The sequence below is a fragment of the Zeus faber genome (genome assembly GCF_960531495.2).
Source record: "Zeus faber genome assembly, chromosome: 10".
NCBI lineage: Eukaryota > Metazoa > Chordata > Actinopteri > Zeiformes > Zeidae > Zeus > Zeus faber.
In genome coordinates this window covers 10402511-10416760 of record NC_137199.1, presented here as the reverse complement: position 1 = coordinate 10416760, position 14250 = coordinate 10402511, and the positions used below count along the sequence as shown (strand labels likewise).

General features: G+C 45.0%; 2 protein-coding genes across 2 annotated transcripts; one reads left to right on the top strand and one right to left on the bottom strand.

The window, feature by feature from the left end:
• The first annotated feature begins 145 nt into the window (after positions 1-145).
• ndfip1 (Nedd4 family interacting protein 1) lies at positions 146-7949 on the top strand. The gene is made up of 8 exons (XM_080007792.1): positions 146-306; positions 2113-2242; positions 3122-3261; positions 3353-3440; positions 3732-3856; positions 4009-4075; positions 5903-6011; positions 6337-7949. The coding sequence occupies exons 1-7, from the start codon at positions 271-273 to the stop codon at positions 6007-6009; spliced, it is 693 nt and encodes a 230-aa protein (XP_079863918.1). The 5' UTR covers positions 146-270; the 3' UTR covers positions 6010-6011; positions 6337-7949.
• Positions 7950-8281: 332 nt separating this feature from the next.
• On the bottom strand, positions 8282-10391 carry fgf1a (fibroblast growth factor 1a). The gene is made up of 3 exons (XM_080007827.1): positions 10143-10391; positions 8992-9095; positions 8282-8770 (listed from the first exon to the last, which is right to left on the bottom strand). The coding sequence occupies exons 1-3, from the start codon at positions 10288-10290 to the stop codon at positions 8570-8572; spliced, it is 453 nt and encodes a 150-aa protein (XP_079863953.1). The 5' UTR covers positions 10291-10391; the 3' UTR covers positions 8282-8569.
• Between the last annotated feature and the right edge of the window lie 3859 nt (positions 10392-14250).

The window sequence follows — 14250 nt, the reverse complement described above, 5'->3', positions numbered from 1 at the left end:
ACACATTTGATAAACACTCGTTGTTGTTGTTGTCGCGTCGCTCTGACGTGGTCTGTCCGCCAGAGGGCGCGCCGGGGGGAGGGGGTTGGGGGTGTCACGTGACTCCGACGCGCCGGCCCCCCGCTGCGTGTCGTCCGCAGGGCGGAAAAACAAGATGGCGGACGTGTGTTAGCCGTCAGCACCTGCGCTCCCCCGCCAGCCAACGTCCGCCGAGCCCCTCCGATCGTCGAAGTGCACAGCGCCGGCCCCCCCCCACTCGCCGAGTCCACGATGGCCGAGCAGAGCAGCAACGTGCGGTACCAGGAGGTGGGTGACGGTTTCGCGGTTCCGACCGAACGCGAGGGGGGGAGGGATAGGCAGGGCCGCGTTGGGCGCGGGTTAGCGCTCCCTGCTAGCGTCGTCGCCCGGGCCCCGGTCCGGCCTGGTTTTTACATTGAAAACATCCGGAGCAAAACCGTCTCGGTAGATCGACGGCTTTTCTCTTCGGAAATCTTGGAAAAAGGGGAGGAAAGAAAGAAAATGACGCTTCCTACACCCTACATGATCGTTGCCATTATGTGTTGACGTCGACATGAGCGGCGCGACGTTTTGCCAAACGTCATCGACTTCCTAATCGAACCGACCTCATACGCCGCCCGTACGAGTCGGTGACGCGGAGGCTGAAGCTGGCATCGCCTTGAAACGTTTATTCGAACGAGCCGGACATAGCGATGGCGCATCACGGTGCTATTCAACCGGCGGCCCGGAGGCGAAGTGCGCCCCGCCCATCGACGTAGATTGTCGCTCTGAATAAGACAAACGAGTAAATACACTTAAACAGAACACGAACTTGATCACACCCCGACGGGAAGAGGCCCATTCATTTGTTCCACCCCCGCGTCCCAACGAATCACCATCTACTTTAACCGCTTTCTGTCCAACTGCATGTCCTTTTTAATAATCTGCTGTATTAAAACTGCGCTTTGTTATTCGGCTAGTAAACACAGGGGCCCAGTGGTGAAACGCGTTTGAAAGGTTACATATTGCTTTTTCTTCATAGTGGCTTTAATGTGAGAAATACCCGATGGGCAGAAGTAACCAAAAAACACAACAAATATGGAACAAACAATATGGCTATACATCACAACATATCCAGCAATGTCAGCGAATCATGTGCAAAAATAGACTGATAAGGTTCAGAAATGTTCGTCTCGGTGTGTTTTCTTTTCGTTGATAGCTTCGTCAAAACCCGAAACTGGTCAAAACGTAATTTGGAGATGTAGGGCAACTAAATGCATATCAATGGGGTGTGCGGTTTCACAGCGCTCTAATGGCAGGCGTGTCCGGGTGCATCACAGGTTAATGTCAGCATTGACCAGAGCGTAATTGAACCACTTCCTACATCTTACAGCAAGGGCACCAGATGGTTCTCTGTTACCCAAGTCGTACATTAGGGCGTATTTTTGATATGTACGCTACATACACTGCTCATAGCATCTATATCGCTCATATGCGATCCATTCACCATTATCCATTTTACGTCCTTCAAAGGGTCGGTGCGTTTATGAGCCAGGTTTTGTTTGTATCGCCTTTTAGAAAATCGTATCTAAAAGGCATCTGTATCATTGTAGCTGAAATGTTTTGGATTCCCATAAGGGGGGGCGTTACAATCATTCAATTTTAGTTGATTAATTGTCAATGAAATTGCTGATCACAATCTTGTCCATATTTTATGCAACTGTAATAGTGGTATAAAAGAAAATGCATAATAGTGTAATTATTCATGTCCAGCTGTTGCAGAAGAGTCATTTATTGGCATTGAAGTTGGAACATAACAATTTGGGTTAACTTGCTCCAACCAAACGGATGGAAACAAGCCCAATCCACGTTCTATTTATTGTGCCATTTCTCAAATTGCTTTAAAAAAAAAAAAAAAAAAAAAAAAACCTGCTGAATTTGGAAAGAAACATTTTTATGGAATACAAACTATTTTACTAAAAGTTCACCATCTGCTCAAATAATTACAATCAGGCGACTACATATTAATTGTGACAGCTGTACGTGACTGTAGCACCTGGGCAAAATGATTAGGCTCGTTGGAATGTCCTGATGTGGCTTGTTTACTTTCCTCAGCTGGTGAATGAGGAGGAGCCCTCCCAGCCCTCCCAGCCGCCCCAGCCGCCCCAGCCGCCCCAGCCATCCCCCGAGGCCCCTGCCCAGGACGAGCCCCCGCCCTACAGCAGTGTGACTGCGGCAAACGCAGGTTCAAGCCCCCTTACACCCCCCAACACCATCAGCTCACTCACAATTTAGTATTATTTTCGAACCAACTTTACTATGATAGATAGATGTGTACTTTGTTCGTCCCCGAAGGAAAATTGCAATTGTCACAGCAGCTCACATCCAAACAGTAGGCAAATGGAAAATATACAATAAACCGTGAAAACAAGATATGGCATAATACACTAAACCTCGCAATGTACTTACCAAGTCCTTGATGTGCTTGTACTGGAACATCGCAAAAACCCTCCTGGTTTTGTTATTCAAATCGAAAACATAATAATTAAAAAAAAAAAAAGCAGAATCGATTTTACAACTTTTATTATTACGCCAGCAGGGTTGCCGCGGTCACGGGTGTTTTCGGGCATACAAGTCATTTGATTACCTGCCTACCCAATTCTTTCCACCTTGCCCCACTGTCTGTTTGCTGTTTCTTTTTATTATAATTTTTTTATAACTTTTTTTTGAGAAATAAAACCCTATTTTGTTAGTGTCCGCGTATCAGCGCCGACGTTAATCAAATTAAAAAAAAAAACCTCTTCATTTCTAAATACTAAGCGCGTTATCAGTCGGACGCTACAAAACTGAAAGCACGCAGGTTTCGTGCGCGCACAGGTAGAGTCGCGGCACAGTCTGCTTATCAGGGGAAGCGAGGAGGCTTCAGGAGACCTTAGATCCGATCTAGATTGGGACCTGTCTCCCTCCATCCCTAAAGAGCGGCCGTGCATAACAGCCCCCCCGCGTTGTAAAGTGCCCTGCGTTGTCATGCGTTTGATCATGCATGTATAAATAAGAATGACAATGGATTTGTGATAATTGATTATTAATAAAGGATTGTATTGTGTGCATTCTGCCTCCGCAGCCTTCTTCGACTACAAGGAAGATGGGGCGGCTTTCCCCAACCCGCCGTCCTACAACGTGGCCACCACGCTGCCCAGCTACGATGAGGCCGAGAGAACCAAGGCCGAGGCCGTCATCCCGCTGGTCACTGGGAGAGTCACTGTGCGTTTCGCCCCGTGGTCACATCACTCCAGGTTCATTTTGTGTCGCACAACGTTCATATAAAGTGAACATATTTCCGTTTGCGGTGCAGGAGGAAGACTTTGTTGCCAGGGATGACTTTGAAGATGCTGACCAGCTGCGGATAGGAAACGACGGCATATTCATGCTGACTTTCTTCAGTGAGTACTCCGCCATGATTTCTGTTACTCGGCTGCGAGATGGGTTCAAGTACGTTTATTAAAAAAAAAAAAAATGCTGAAAGGTTTTAGGACACTTCAACAAGGTCGTACATCTTAGTGAAATGTGTTTGTGACCGGAAGGAGAACGGTTTAAAACCCCGGTGCTAGCGGAGAACGTGAACTGGACGGTCTCTACTTTCCTCCGTGTTTTTCCCCTGAACTAAGTTCCTGTAGACCCCCATGTTGGTTTGAAGATGATCGACTCTTCTGTCGATTTAACTCTGTCTCCAGTGGCCTTCCTGTTCAACTGGATCGGCTTCTTCCTGTCGTTCTGCCTCACCACCTCGGCGGCGGGACGTTACGGGGCCATTTCCGGATTCGGCCTGTCCCTCATCAAATGGGTTCTTATCGTTCGGGTGAGGGCGAGAGGGTAGATCTGCGTCGCGTAGATCTTCTGCTTTAACCCCGGAGCCGCCTACTATGTCATATTCACCCTCGTAAAATTCTTCAGCCGTGCGTGGATGTCAGATGAATCAACACAATCCTCTGTTTTTCTATGGATTTTCAGTTTTCCACCTACTTCCCTGGCTACTTTGATGAGCAGTACTGGTTGTGGTGGGTGTTCCTGGCTCTGGGTGAGTTCGCCTTCTCTCTCTGTGTGTGTGTGTGTGTGTGTGTGTGTGTGTGTGTGTGTGTGTGTGTGTGTGTGTGTGTGTGTGTGTGTGTGTGTGTGTGTGTGTGTGTGTGTGTGCGCACTCTACTCACAAAAAGTTAGGGATATTCGGCTTTCGGGTGAAATTTCAGGATGAACCTAAAATGCACTACAACCTTTACAGGTGAACTTAATTTGACCTTCTCTAAACTTTTGAACGCACATGTCCAACTGTTCAACGTTTCAGTACTTTTTGCACAACTTGCTGTTCTCTAACAAGGAGCTGAACGGCAAAATTCACAACAGGTGTTTGATCCATGAATCGACCAATACATTTCCAGGTTCAATTAGAATTGGTATTTAAACAGTCCTCTTCATCATGCTGTTCACATTTTGACATCATGAGACCAAGACGACGCCTAACAACTGATCGACAGTACCTCGCCATTGTGAGGCTTCAAACAGGATGTTCACAGAGGGAAGTGGCCACTGAGCTTAGAGTGTCACAGAGCGTCATCAGCAGGTTGCAACAGAGATACAGAGACTGGAAGAGTCACAGAAAGGCATAGACGTGGACGTCCTTTGGCCACATCCCACACTGATGACCGCTTCATTGTGAACAGTGCCCTGCGGAACCAGATGATGAATGTCACTCAACTCCAGGCACATTTAAGGGAGGTGAGAGGCTCCCAAGTGTCACGTCAGACCATTCAAAACCATTGACATCAGCGTGGTCTACGTGCTAGACGACCTGCAAGGGTACCTGACCACACCACCAGGCACAGGCATCATCGTCTTGCACGGGCCAGGGAGCATTGATGCTGGACGAGGGACCAGTGGCCTCAGTGCTGTTCACTGATGAAAGTCGATTCACGTTGAGCAGAAATGATGGCCGCCAACGATGTTGGAGACGTCAAGGAGAGCGCTATGCATCAGCCACTGTTGTCACCAGACGAGCCTTTGGTGGTAGTGGTGTTACAGTGTGGGCAGGTGTGTCTAGTCAATACAGAACTGCCCTACACTTTGTGAATGGTACAGTGACAAGCCCATACTACCTGAATAACATCATTCATCCAGTCATTGTGCCCCTGCATGAACAACACAGGCCTCATTTCATCTTCATGGACGACAATGCTCCAGCTCATGGAGGTGGCATCATTAGGGAACGGCTGCTGGAGACTGGGGTACCTCAAATGGAGTGGCCTGCACTTTCTCCAGACCTGAATCCCATAGAAAACCTATGGAATCAGCTGAGTCGCCGTGTAGAGGCTCGTAACTCTGTATCCCAGAACCTCAATGACCTGAGGGCCGCCCTTCAAGAAGAGTGGGGGGGGGTCATGCCTCAGCAGACAATAAGTCGACTTGTGAACAGCATGAGACGTCGTTGTCAAGCTGTAATTGATGCTCAAGGGCACATGACAAGTTATTGAGACATTGACATTTTTTGTTGTGGTAAACCCACCGCTGTTGATGGCTTTTGTCAATAAATTGTTTGAGATGAGGAAATCACCATTGCATGCTTCTACTTAAATGCCCTACTTTCATGATATAATATCACTGTAGCTCGAACTTTTTACATTTTCCATAAATTTCACCCGAAAGCCAAATATCCCGGTGTGTGTGTGTGTGTGTGTGTGTGTGTGTGTGTGTGTGTGTGTGTGTGTGTGTGTGTGTGTGTGTGTGTGTGTGTGTGTGTGTGTGTGTGTGTGTGTGTGTGTGTGTGTGTGTGTGAGAATAAATAAAATTTACGTCATTTCATGACTCTCCATCAAATCCCAGTGCTATTCTCACCTGGTTTGCTCCCGTTCAGGCTTCATGCTGTTCATCAGAGGGTTTGTCAACTACTCCAGAGTGCGTAAACTGGCCGATCCCTCCTACGCCAACCTCCCCAGGACCCGGGTGCTCTTCATTTATTAGAGGTGCGTCTGAAACCCCCGAGTACATTTAAAAGGAAAAGCAAAGTTGTTACGTCATGACATGGAGTCATATCCATTCTGAAAGGCGGTAAAGCACCATTTTAAAAGACACGACTCAAGTTGTCGTTACGAGTTTGTGGCCAAAACATTGATGAAACATTTGTGTATTTTCTTGAAACGAAAACTCCTTTAACCATCAACAAAAAAAAAACAACCTTTTGACAAAATCTAACGATTAAAATCACAATTCCTATCAAAAAGTAGACAGACTTATAGTTGTAGCCTTCATCGCCTGAACCTCAACGTCGCCTCCATCGCCTCCCAACAGATCTTTCCAGAAAACTGTATAGACGAGCTAAACATACCAACACAAACAACGGCGGCAACGAAGACAACCCTGCGAAAGGCTTTCAGGCGGAATTGGAGACACGCGGTGAGGTTTGGCTGTGTACACCTCTCAATAAAACATTCAGGAATTGTGTCACTCGCTCCACTTTGTTTGAAACTTTTATCGATGGAAAGTTGTAACCGTAGTAGTTTCTGTGTAGTCATTTAGTGGCGAATGTTAAGTGCTATTCACATTTTACATCTGTAATATATTAAGTAATGCCTTATATCATTTGATGGTAGTGTGCTGGCATGCGTGTGCACCCCCGGGTAGGGAACCGGTTCCACGACGGGGAAACTCCGCTTAAAGCCAACGGGTGTCCTGAAGTGGGAAACCACTTGATTGAAGCGGTGGCGTAAACATTGTCAAGTTCCCTCATGACGATTTGGCGTGACTCTTGTATTGTGTTTAAAAAAAAATAATAATAATAATTCGATTAAATTGATAAAATCCGGCGTTGGGCGAGTTAACGTCAGCTCTAGCACTGGCGGCGCCGCTCAACTCACCTGTTGGCTTCAAGTAGTGTTGTCCTGGTCTCAGCCTCTAGGGGGCAGTACTGGGCTTTCTACAAACCCATTTCAAGAAGGGCATCGTCTTTCACATAATATTGCTGCTTGCAATTCTAAATGTCGTATTTAAACGGAATACTTATGTCGATGAAATGAGCAGATTCCAAATGTATCCACACCAGAGAATGATTTAGGCTATTGTGAGAAATAAAAATTAAAAAAAAAAAAAAAAAAAGCAACCCAAGCTGGAATATGATTTGTGCTGTCCCTGCGGCGGAAGACGGGTCGGTCTAGATTGTGAACAGGAAGGAGTCTCACTAAAAGTCCTCGTGTCACATGGTGTGAGGGATCCTGTCTGCGGCCGCTTCCTTTTACTTTAGCGCGTGTTGTTCTTCGGAAATATGGGACCTTTCTAAAGACATTAAAATAGCAATGAGCTTTGAAATTCCCTCTCTGGGGAAATTTCAATGTTTATTTTTTGATTGTCTTGATCAAATTGTCTGGAGGACAATGTGAAGTGATTATTCCAAAAGAGAAATGTATATTTAATTTTTTAGTATGTTGCTCATACGTTGTGATTTAGAAGATTTTAGAATTTATAGTTGGTACCAATCGAAATCATGGTATCGAAGAATGTTGTATGCAGGAGCACTTTTAGTAAAATTTCAATAAAACCCAGAGGAAGATCCCAATATAACATTAGATTTATTTATGACGTACGGGTGAATCACGTTCTCTGCTTTATATTCCAGGAAAATGGGTTGTGATGCGTGACAGCCTTGTGTGGAAATGTCCTTTTAATTATTATGAGAATAAATTGACTTATTAGGCATCCCACTAACTGTATCAATACAAATACTGTTCTGTTTAGGATTGGCTTGTAGGGAAGTCAGAATTTCCTATCAAACTATGTTTGTACAGTACCATTACCATGAAGCCAACCCATGCCCTTAGTTATGTAATGTAGAGCTGCAACCTTTGGGTAATATTGTTATGAAATGTTTTAAACTAATAAAAATAAAAAAAATGCTTTGTGTCGACTAAATGTCACCCTTGGTGTGTCATTTTTGGTTTCTCAATAACTTGAAAATGTCCGATCTTTGGCGGCAGTGCTTGAAAGTCAAACTTTTTCCAGAATCACAGCAAAATAGACACTTATAATAGTAGATGACATTGACATTAATAATTGATATTCTAATATAAACAACAGATGAATAAAGATTATGTTGAAAATGAAGCCTAGTTCACCTGATGACTGCTCCAAAAGGTACGATCAAGTCTGAATGCTCTTATTTAAAATGTGGTCGGTAATCTGTCTAATCTTCGTTGTATTGAAAAGAAAATTGCAAAATTCCGCGAGCTCTTTAATGATACAGTAGAATAATACGCAGTCACATCCCATACACAATACATTCAATTTTCACAAAGCAGCCATGGTCATTGTTATGAGGATAAGACTGTGGAAGGCGGTTTAGTATTAGACACTTGGGATAATACTTTTTTCTTTTTAATGCCTGCAAGGTGTCGTGATAATGAGCATCAAAATCAAATGCTTGTTTTTTTTTTAAGTATGATTTGATTTTGAAGCCTTAAGATCTAGAGAAGACATTGCACGTGTTGTTCTGGAAGCCGTTGTGGAGACGCTGGCTCCGTAATCTCCGCCCTCACTCCCCCGTATCCTCCAGCCGCCGAGGCAGGAAGAAGACGGCCTTCTGGCCGATGTGGGTTCTTGGACCCAGTTTTGGTTTTCCATTCTTCTTCAGCGCCACATACCAGTCCCTCTCCTTGTATTTCACAGGCTGATACGTGTTGTAGTGGTTTTCCTCCAGTTTCTCGATGAAGTAACACTCGTCCGTCACCGTGAGCTGGAACACACACACACACACACGCAGACAAAGTGGGACGTTGGCTTCCTCGGACGGTTACGAGGGCGTCTATGGTCCGAGGCGGTTTAGCACAACATTATGGTTTGGATAATGCGCCCCCGCTTGACTTCTCAATGTTTTCCTGGCAGCCCGTTTTGTTTTTTGAATTCTGCAAGGCCGCTTGGCCCGGGGCCCCCCCCGCGCCGATCGCAGATACTCACCGAGCTATGCAGGCGTCCCTCGTCGCTCATGGCGAGATATCGTCCGGTGTGCTCTCCTTGTACGACCACCACCCCGCGCTCCACGGCTTTCAATCTCACGACGGCTGAGAGGGCGAAGAACAGCGCAGAGGAAAGGGGTCAAGAGCGAACAGATGCCAAACAAAAGCTGGGGGGGGGGAATAAAACGAAATGTTCTGACGAGGGAAAACATTCAATGGCACGAGGACAACTCTGCGCGGAGCCCAAAAGGAACAAAGCTTTGTGGCGTGGGTGATCTATTTAAAAACGCCGTTGCGGATCTTTCAGGCCCTCGCTGACAGATAACAGGGAGGGAAACGGGCAAAGAATATCAAACGGACTCAAAATAGGCCTGCCACGACTATTCATCGCTCTCGCCGTCTGGAAGCAGAAGGCGGGGGTTTGCGGACTCGGCGGGTCGGTCGGCCGCCCGCGATTTGGGGATAACGCCCGGAATCCCAACGCTGCCGAAATCGGCCAACGGTGGAATGGAAGGTCACGTCGGGCGTCCTGCTTGTTTCTGAACGCCGTTCCACGGAGAAGAGGCGGCCTCCTCGTCCGTCTGTCGTCCCGCCCCCGACGGGCGGCCTCCTCTCCGGGGGGGGATTGGGCTTCAAGCTGAGGTGACCTGGAAGCATGCTGGCGCGGCGTGAGCGGCGAAACGCTTAAAAGTTCCAAAAAAAATAAAAATAAAAAATCGTCTTGACGTCACAATTTGTAGCAGAGAGAGAGAGATTAAAAAAAAACCCAAAAAACATTTATTTGCATGTTTTCCAAGGATATCTCCAACGATAAGCTTTCGTAAGAGACTAACGAAACGTCCAACACAACCCAAGGAAGCGAAAAGAAAAGTGAATGAACGATCAGAAAGTAAATTAAAATAAACAGAACACAACAACACCAACAAAGACATACACCCAGAGCACATGATTGATGGAGGGAGCTATATCAGATGAATGATATTTACACCAAGATGTTGATCAAAACAGTTTAAGTTGATGACGTTGCTGCCGTATAGTAATGTCATGAAGATGACGTTGGACTGAACTCCCTGGAGGGATCTCGTCCCTTATCGCGATACGGACATCGTGTCGCCAGGTCGCGACGCGTGAAACGCCGCGTTTCCGTCTCACCGCAGCGGTCCCGCTCGTCCCGCTGGCCTCGCACCGCCCCGTCGGCGAGGATCTGGAGGTGGTGTCCGCCATTCATGCAGTACAGGCGGGTCAGGCTCCTGCGGTCCGCCGCGGGTGCTGCCGGGGTGAGAAGCGCAACGTCCGCCATGCCGCGGATCAGCCCGCGACGCCGGATTCGCGCTGCGGGACGCGGGTGTTCCGGGGCTGGAAGGCGGCGTCGTTTGCGGGAGCAGGTGGCGCCGCACTTGGTCCCCGGGACCAAAAAAAAAAAAACAAACAGCGGCGACCACGCAGAGCGGGCGCCCCCACGTCCGCAGCACCGCTCCTCCAAGGGCGAGCGTCCTTATTCCGGGAGGCTGGGGTCATTGAAGGGAACACTCCCAGTGATCGATCGGCAATAATAATGATAAAGAAGCAATAATACAAATTGGCAATGAACCCAAAACCCCAACTCAACCTAGACGCCATGACGATGATTTTATTATTAACCAATTCTATTTATTTTGTAAACCATTTAAAATCAATGTTTTTCTGTCTTTTTTTCATTTCTTTTTTTTAGGTGACATTTTGTTTGCTTTACTGTGCATATTGTCATGTTTAATTTACCGTGTATGGGCGTTTTCTTTGTTATTCCGTTGTTTTATTCGCACGGCAGCTGTTTGCCACTGCAGTCCCCCCCGGGGGCGAACCAAGCACACGCTTATCTGACTGATACGATGTGTGGTGCGATTAGTTGTTAAAATGGATGATTCTTCTTTTTTTTTTTTTTTTTAAATCTCCGTTTTCATTTTCACCTGGAAAACACAAAATTGATGTTGACGTTTCTTCTTTCACGGATTATTTAAAAGAAACAAAACAAAAACAACAACAAAAAAAAAAATCATCTTTAGCACTTAATCTGTTTTACCTGCAGCGGCCTAAAACCATGAACAATGGGGCATTATTGTGATGATTTTCATACAAAAAGAAAAAACAACCCAAAAAAAACGAATTACCGAGTTTATGAGGGTGGTGCCCCCACCTTCTATTACTGATAAATGTCGTTAAACGAGCTGCCCAGAGGTTTTAGAATTGGAGGTCTCCGCATTAATAAAACAGCCATGGAGAACAATGGAAAAGCGCATTTATTGTTTGAGCAAGTTCTTGCTGCGATCATAAAAAGTGGCGTACAATGAACCTACCATTTCTATTGTTCAGAATTGGGCTAACACCATAGTATACAACCGTATACAATATCTTTGTTTTGGAAAAGTACCACACAACAAAAGGCATACAATTTAACATTTAATCAAGGGAGGAAAATCAACCAGGTTCACACTACAGTGGAGAAATAATACAGATGAGATAAACCAATACATTTTTACATAGTTGGATATATGTACATAGTTGAAAGTTGAAGCGAAACAAAGTAAAAAAAAAAAAAAAAAAAGAAGAAATAAAAACAAACACCAGTGAAACATGATCCGCCCTTGATTATTTTCAAAAGTTAATGTCTGCATATGTTTTATACAAAATAGATTTTGAAAACAATATTTGGGTAGTGCAAACTTTTTAGATTCAAGCTGGTTGATTACTTTCACAAACAGGTTGTTTTGAGTGAAAATACTTTATTTTTCTCTCTCTTTTTTTTTTTGTTTTTGTTTTTGTTTTTTTTAACTCCTATCCTATTCACAGTATTTCACAACTCGACCAAAGCCATCAAGACAGAATACAAAAATGTGTTATAAAACAAACAACTGTACATTTGTGTCCAAAGAGCTACACGGAAATATGGTGAATTTTGTCTGCACTTTGCTTTGGTCGTCGTGGAGCCGGACACACGGGAGAGTGTGAATGAATCACTAACTGACACGAGAGAGCATTTCCTGAAAAGGTCTGGCCTGCAGAGATAAATGAATGTGAATCCCCTCGATGAATAGCTTATACTTAAAAACATAAAAGAAAAAAAAAAAATTACATATCTCATGCAGAAATGTATTCTGTACGTGTAATTCCTATTGCATATTTAGTTATCCTTCTCAAAAATGTAGCACTGGCGGAGGGGCCGGAAACATTCTTGAGCAAGGAGAGGCAAGTATGCGGTTTCATATACCTGTTAGAAAGCAGCAGCAGCAGCAGATTGGTAGACACACTGGATGTGAAAGTAACCCTTACGCAGTTTTATTTAAATGTTTTTTTTTCCTATGTTGATTTTGTATGAAACAGAAAAAAAAAAAACCAAAAGAAAATACAGAAGCATCCTTTTTTTTTTTTTTTTGTCAGGGGAGGGCATAGGTGGAACCCGGGTTTCACACACACACACACACACACACACACACACACACACACACACACACACACACACACACACACACACACACACACACACACACACACACACACACACACACACACACACACACACACACCATAACAGCGTTGCAAAACCAGAGGAGTCGTGTCATATTTTGCCGTTGGCATAGTGAATCAACGAGCGTTGAATGAGGAAAAAACACCGCTTGCATGTGTGATGAGTAACGCACAAAGTGCTCGATGGACAAAAGGTATCCCTAAAAAATGATTCGATTAAAAGCCGATCCTATAGGCCAGCGCCTCCACCTTAACTTTACCCTATTAAAATGACTTCCCCTCAATGTTTCACATTCATTCCTATTTCGGTTTGCACTTTAAAACTCAAAACCAAACTAACAGGGGACAAGAGAGACAAATCAAATTCGACTGACGTGATTAAAAAGAAAACATTTTGCAAAATTTGTTTATAAAACTCCAGTTTCCTTTTAACATAACACAGAAAAGAGAGGGGGGGGGGGTGTTACCGAGGCCTACCTTATTCTATGTAACACCACTAAGATTTAAGATTTGTAGTTCAACTAGAGCCCAGCTATCGTGTCATTACTTTCACACGTATCCAATTAAAAGTCGTTGGCTATATGAATCCGTTTTTTTCAGAAGAAAATAAGATAAGAAACTTTTAATGCATGGATATTAAAGGCTGACCTATTTCTTTTCCAGATTTCCTTCTATTGAGAACAGACAAAAAAACAAACAAACAAGGATTTTGGCACTGAAATCATTCCCAGAGAAATTAAAAAGGTCCATTCTCCCTGCCAGCGTGTAACACACCTGTGAGCTGAACCAGAGTGATGGCTCTGATAAGTGCTGTCAAAACATGGGGTTTATATATATATATATATATATATATATATATATATATACACATACATACACATATATATATATATACATATACACACACATATACATATATATAGATATCTCTCTCTCCCTCTCTCTAATGCACTGAGCATGTGCAAGCTCCGAGTTCAACAGCATCCAGACAAGGTGCCTACGGGGTAATAGAAAAACCAAGGGCCATAAATTACGGGGTTTTCTGAGGTTTCAACAGCTGTGTGAGGTTTTACCGGAGACAAACCTGCCAACGTCAGATCCCAAAAAAGCCCCCCGCGCAGAGGGCGCGCTGGGTAATTCCGATTTATTTATTTATTTGTATTATTATTTATTCCGCGCGCCGACGCAGGGGGCTGGACCGGATTTGGAATTGGCAGGATTGTGGACTGCATGTTAGGTTTTCTATATTGCGATTAACAGACTTGGTCTTGGCGTCCTTATAACAATAATGTGTGTGCAACGCCGCAGAGCGACTGTCATATTTATCAGCGTCGGTTTGAGTAACGTGTAGAGGTCATGACGGAACCGAATAATCTTCTGAAAACAAAAATGAAAACAAAAAAAGAAAATTACAATGAGATTTAAAAAAAAAAAAAAAAAAAAAGCTAGACCTTTTCCTATTCTGATTGATTCCAACGCGGATGTGAGCGGCGGCCGCTACGCTCACGGAGCAGGAGCAACAAAAGGGGGGGGGGGGGGGGGGGGGGTGGGGTGGGGGGGGGGGGGGGGAACGCGGTTGTGCACCAGCGTCTACATCTCATCGCTCTTCGGTATTTTCGGTACGAGTCGCTTCCGGGGGGCGGGCGGGGTTAGGTGCTGAAACAGCACGTGCGTCTGACTGGGTTTCAAAGCGGGAGAGACGGCGAGAGGCCACGTGAACGCGGCACCACCCCCCCCCCCCCCCCCAACGTCGATCGGA